The 5,683-nt window shown below is 40.2% G+C and overlaps 1 protein-coding gene across 1 annotated transcript in view; it reads right to left on the bottom strand.

The window, feature by feature from the left end:
* The window catches only part of LOC116377605 (T-box transcription factor TBX19-like), an 8,261-nt gene extending 2,967 nt beyond the window's left edge, over positions 1-5,294 (bottom strand). The window contains exons 1-5 of the mRNA XM_031839274.1: positions 5,103-5,294; positions 3,764-4,008; positions 2,054-2,336; positions 1,095-1,229; positions 590-651 (exon numbers count right to left, since the gene is read on the bottom strand). Coding sequence (XP_031695134.1) covers positions 590-651; positions 1,095-1,229; positions 2,054-2,336; positions 3,764-4,008 — 725 coding nt within the window. The 5' untranslated portion in view covers positions 5,103-5,294. The remainder of the gene's footprint in view (positions 1-589; positions 652-1,094; positions 1,230-2,053; positions 2,337-3,763; positions 4,009-5,102) is intronic.
* Between the last annotated feature and the right edge of the window lie 389 nt (positions 5,295-5,683).

Raw genomic sequence — 5,683 nt, 5'->3', positions numbered from 1 at the left:
GGTAGGGAGTGAGGGATGAGGAAGTAAGGACACATGAGAACACCAGGACACACATGGAGAACTCTGTCAAGCTACATATTAGGCAAAGTGAACATCTTTTCTTCTGCATAGTTGTCCTCAGTCTCATCTGCTTAACTTGGTCATGGAGGCATCAACATGTAACTGAGATGTTAAATTAACAGTGAAAACTCATCATAGCTTAATTTAACATCAGTATTCATAATTACACTTCATGTTTACTTCTCCTGATCTTTACCTCCTATAACAAGGTCCATAGGGGCATCTCAATACATACACATGTTATATTATATTATATAAGTGTTATTTACTGCTTTTTTGTGTTGGAATAAATGTTAAATATTTAACTGCAAAGTAGTAATGTGTGTTTGATACTTTTTTTGCATTAAATCATTCTGGGATGTTTGCTGACATTGATAGGATGGCCCTACCTAGAACATGTTCCACCAGCCGCCACTGACTACAAGTACTATCAGCTCCATGTAGGGCAAGTAGCAGCAGTAGATGTACACAAGTACTATTATTCTCTAAGTTTATCACATTTAGTTTAATGTGAGCTGTTATATCTCACCTCTCTTTAGCGTCCAGGAAGGCTTTAGCAAACGGGTTGTATTTGATCTTCAGAGCTGTGATCTGAACACAGAAACACACCAAAATATACCAAGAATACATCAAAAATATACCAAATACACACCAACAACAAAACCACATGAAAACCACATAAAATAACAAACCAAAAACACATTAAAAACACATTAAAAAGATATCAGCTCTGTAATATTCTATCCACGTGATTCAACCGTTTAATTCTTCTTCTATTGTAAATATATGACATCATTATTTATCCCTTCAAACGAGAGAATTTATTCTCTCGAATTTATTCTCTCTAACTATTTAGACCATTAAGGTTCATTAATGTTGTTTTTAACTAAATATTATGATTTTTATTACATATTTATTATCATACAACCAACATGTGTAACTGTGTGTTAAAAACGTTCAAAGAGAAAGAATGTAATAAATATAACGTATTCTCGCTGTTTAAGTCTCTGAAATCTCAGCGTGTGTACTTGTACCTCTTCGTTCTGGTAGGCCGTGACGGCGATGAACTGAGTCTCTTTGAAGGAGACGTTGGAGACGAGTCGATGACGAGAGCCGACGCACACGATGTGGAGCTGAGGCTCGTACTTATGGAGCGAGTTCAGCATGATCTGAAGACAATAGTACATGTTATTCATGTGTACAAGTACCTCTAACGGTGTACTTAAACATCAAAGTTTCCTGAGCTGAAGTTGGGATGAAACAAAAAGCAGATCCAGGTGTTGTTTGTGGATCAGAGCCATCTTTGTCTTTTGGCCCAAACACTCTTTAATCCTTCATCCTCCTCTTCCTCACTAACGAGCTCCAATTAACCAATCACAGCTCTCGAGGCACACACACAAAAACAAACTGTTTTCTATTCAGATTGAGAGGCTGGCTGACCCCGCCACTCGCTCTGTGTGTGTGTGTGTGTGTGTGTGTGTGTGTGTGTGTGTGTGTGTGTGTGTGTCAAATATAGTCTCTCATCCACCTGAAGCATGATGGGTAAATTAATTTCCCCGGTAAAAAACATAATTACCATAATGTACAAATAAGCTGAGCAATTATTTCATTATGGGCCGAGCTCTCTGTTTCCAGTGTGTGTGTGTGTCGGTGTATATGTGTGTGTGTGTGAGTGTGTGGATAATGGGAGTAAATACAAACAACGTTATTGCCAATGTTTTTGTGTTTTTGTTTGTAGTGTGTGTTTTTGCCTCTCGAACAGGAAGTGCATTAAACCACCGCCGGCCAATTAAAGAGCGGTTTATCCGGTTCCCGTGGTTACGAGGAGGGCGAGCAGGTGAAGTAGACTGAAGTGCTTTAATTAGAGGCGGGAGTCTCTCGCCCACTCCAGTAATACACACAGAAGAAGAAGAAGAGGCCTCTTGACATGGAGAGCTGGATAATGCACAGAAGAAGAAGAAGGGAAGGAAGGAAGTGAAGGAAGCATCCTCACCTGTCCTCCTGCGTTGACCTTGTTGGTGAGTTTCACCTTGTTGAAGGTCACGGCCGCCTTCATCCAGTGAGCGCCGAAGTTGGGCGAGTCGGGGTGAATGTAGACGCCGCCATGGCCACGCCCCTCGCCGTGACCACGCCCCTCCGCCCGCCCGGCCGCCACCCACTCGCCGTTCACGAACTTCCAGCGGCAGCCATCGGCCGGCACGAAGTCCAGCAGGAGGGAGTACATGGAGCTGGGGTCCAGACCGGAGACGCTCACCTTCAGGACCGGGAACATGCGGCTGCACAAACAAGTTTACACCTTTAGTTATTAAGATCCACAGGTGGATGCAAGACCTAAAGGTCGATGGAGGGCCTAAAGGTGGACGGAAGGCCTACAGGTGGACGGAAGACCTACAGGTGGACGGAAGGCCTAAAGGTGGATGGAAGGCCTAAAGGTGGATGAAGGCCTAAAGGTGGCGGAAGACCCACAGCTGGACGGAAGACCTAAAGGTGGAGTGAAGACCTAAAGGTGGACGGAAGGCCTACAGGTGGACGGAAGGCCTAAATAGTGGACGGAAGGCCTACAGGTGGACGGAAGGCCTACAGGTGGACGGAAGGCCTACATGTGGACGGAAGGCCTAAAGGTGGATGAAGGCCTAAAGGTGGATGAAGGCCTAAAGGTGGATGGAAGATCTAAAGGTGGCGGAAGACCCACAGGTGGACCGAAGACTGAAGATAGATTATTCGGGTGGTTGAATCCTTTAACTTGCCTCATATTTTAAACAGTTTGAATCAAAATAATCTAAATTCTTTACTGTTCTTTACTTCCTGATATGTTTATCTCACAACATATCAGGAAGTAAAGAACAGTAAAGAACACAATGAATAAATACACTCTGAGTGGATCTGCAGCATTAACAGCTGAAGCGTTGTTCAACAGGTGTGAATGGAGTTCAGGTGAGTGTTCTCCGCCGCCGGTCAACAACACGCCAACGTAACCGAGTGCTATCGACACTAATGGATAACCTGGTTAACAGGGTCGCTGATCTGGAGTCAGCTTCAAACACCTGTTGGTTCTGTTCTACCTGTAAAATATTCAGAAAACTAAAAATTATGTTTATTATGTTTTCACCGTCGTAAAACTACACCAAACTAAAGCAGCTGAGGTACAACGACCCACAGGTGGGTTTAATGGACCCGCAGGTGGGGTTAACGACCCACAGGTGGGTTGGAGGGGTTAACGACCCACAGGTGGGTTTAACAACCCACAGGTGGGGTTAACGACTCACAGGTGGGGACCCACAGGTGGGGTTAACGGACTCACAGGTGGGGTTAACGACCCACAGGTGGGGTTCACGACTCACAGGTGGGTTGGAGGGGTTCACGGACCCACAGGTGGGATTAACGGACTCACAGGTGGGGTTAACGACCCACAGGTGGGGTTAACGGACTCACAGGTGTGGTTAACGATCCACAGGTGGGTTGGAGGGGTTAACGACCCACAGGTGGTGTTAACAACCCACAGGTTGGTTGGAGGGGTTCATGACCCACAGGTGGGGTTCACAGACTCACAGGTGGGGTTAACGACCCACAGGTGGGGTTAACGACCCACAGGTGGGGTTCACGACTCACAGGTGGGTTGGAGGGGTTCACGACCCACAGGTGGGGTTCACGACCCACACCACAGGTGAGGAAGGCGCAGTACGACGTAGTCAGAAGGTCTTACCGTCCGTTCTTGGTGACGATCATCTCGTTGGTGATGCTCTGGAACTTCGTCCACAGCTCTGCGTCCTCCAGCGTTACCTTGAGCTCTCTCTCCGTCGGGTCTCCTTTCTCCCGGCCGGCCTGCAGCTCGTTCTCTACGGCGCTCAGCAGACGAGACATGCGGCGCTCCGCGGAGCCGGGAGGGGGGGTGGTGGTGGTCCGGTCTGAACCAGAACCTCCATCCTCCTGGAGACCCTCCACCTTCATCTGGAGCAGAAGAAAGACACATTTACATTTGATTTTAAATATTCTGTTCAGTGACGGTTAAAGAATAAAGATTATTAACAAAGACATTGTTTTATACGACGTCTTTGTTTATTATTTAACTGTAGTTTCATTTCACATTAAACAGATTATACTTCTTAAAATCTACTTTCATTCTGAGCTGTTTTAATTTATTCACACATTTATTTTATGTTTCAAACAGATTCAGAGGTTTATTGAAATAAAAACTACATTTTATTTTAAATATTCTGTTCAGTGAAAGAATAAAGAAGAATAAGTTTGACTTCATTAATAAACAGATTTAAAATACTTCAAATCATTTTCAAATTTCTGTCTCAAATCAGTGAATTATTGGTTTTATTTTAAACTAAAACAGTTTATTTATTTTCATTACAACAGATTATTTTTCTTAAAATCTACTTTTATTCTGAGATGGATCTGTTTTATTTCATGTTTTAAGGTTTATTTAAATAAAAACTACATTTTAATATTTTTTAGAATAAATTCTACAAAACAGAAATAAAAGTTTGTTTTCTAATTTATTTGCTGTCGTTGATTTTAATAAATATATAATAAACATATTAATCTGCTTTAGGATTTCACTACATTTACATTATTCACTCAAAAACATTTTATATTTATTAAGCTTAAACATTGTTGAAGCAGTATTATACTAAATATATAAATATGAGATAATCATCTTGAAAGTGTGTTTAAACACATTTAAATCTCCATTAAAATGATGTAAATAATTCTCCACCTCTATAGTCTTTATATATATATTATACTTCTTATTTTATTAAATACATATATATTTATATATTTGTGGTGGTATATTACTAAACATCTCCGTGTTGACGGTCGTTTGTTCTAATTGGATAATTTGACTTAATTACAAACTGCAGCTGACGGAGCGACGAAAGAGAGGAAATAAAAACATTAAAATATATTTAATAAAAAGTAAAACAAACATAAATCACATTTATCACAAAAGTAATATCACAATAATAACTTTTAAATATGGAATCACATGTGAATATAAGTATAAGTACAATAAATAATTAAAATAAACTTACCCGAGACACAAAGAGCAGAAATAATCCAAGACCAGAAGAAGAGCAATATGAATAACAACAATAATAACAAGGATGATGAAGAAGAGTTGAGTGAGAAGTGAAGATGATCAGACTCAAACTGAACCAACGAGAGACTGAAGCTCTGTGTTCATCTTCATCATCTTCATCAGCAGCATCATCTACTTAAAAAAAATCATTCAGCAAATGAATTCTCTTCTTTTAACAAACAATAAATAATAAAAACAATAAAGTTTCTATCAATAAATAAATCTAACTTCATGTTTTCTTCTTTTTAGCATCAGAGTTGATCTTTAAGATCAATAATGTAGTTTATTATATTATATATAGTATAGATATACAGTATATTAATTATATTATACGTTATATATATATATATATATAGATTATATTCATTATATATATAATATATCTATAATGATAATGATGAAGTTGTTCACACCAACATGTAATCAAGACGAGCTGAACATCTGGACATTTAATCAGAACATGAAGATTAAAGGATTTAAAGATTTAACAGGTGAAGACACACACACACACACACACACACACACACACACACA

Source organism: Anarrhichthys ocellatus, unplaced genomic scaffold (assembly GCF_004355925.1).
Source record: "Anarrhichthys ocellatus isolate YVR2014 unplaced genomic scaffold, GSC_Weel_1.0 scaffold1446, whole genome shotgun sequence".
NCBI lineage: Eukaryota > Metazoa > Chordata > Actinopteri > Perciformes > Anarhichadidae > Anarrhichthys > Anarrhichthys ocellatus.
This window is presented reverse-complemented; position numbering and strand designations above follow the sequence as displayed.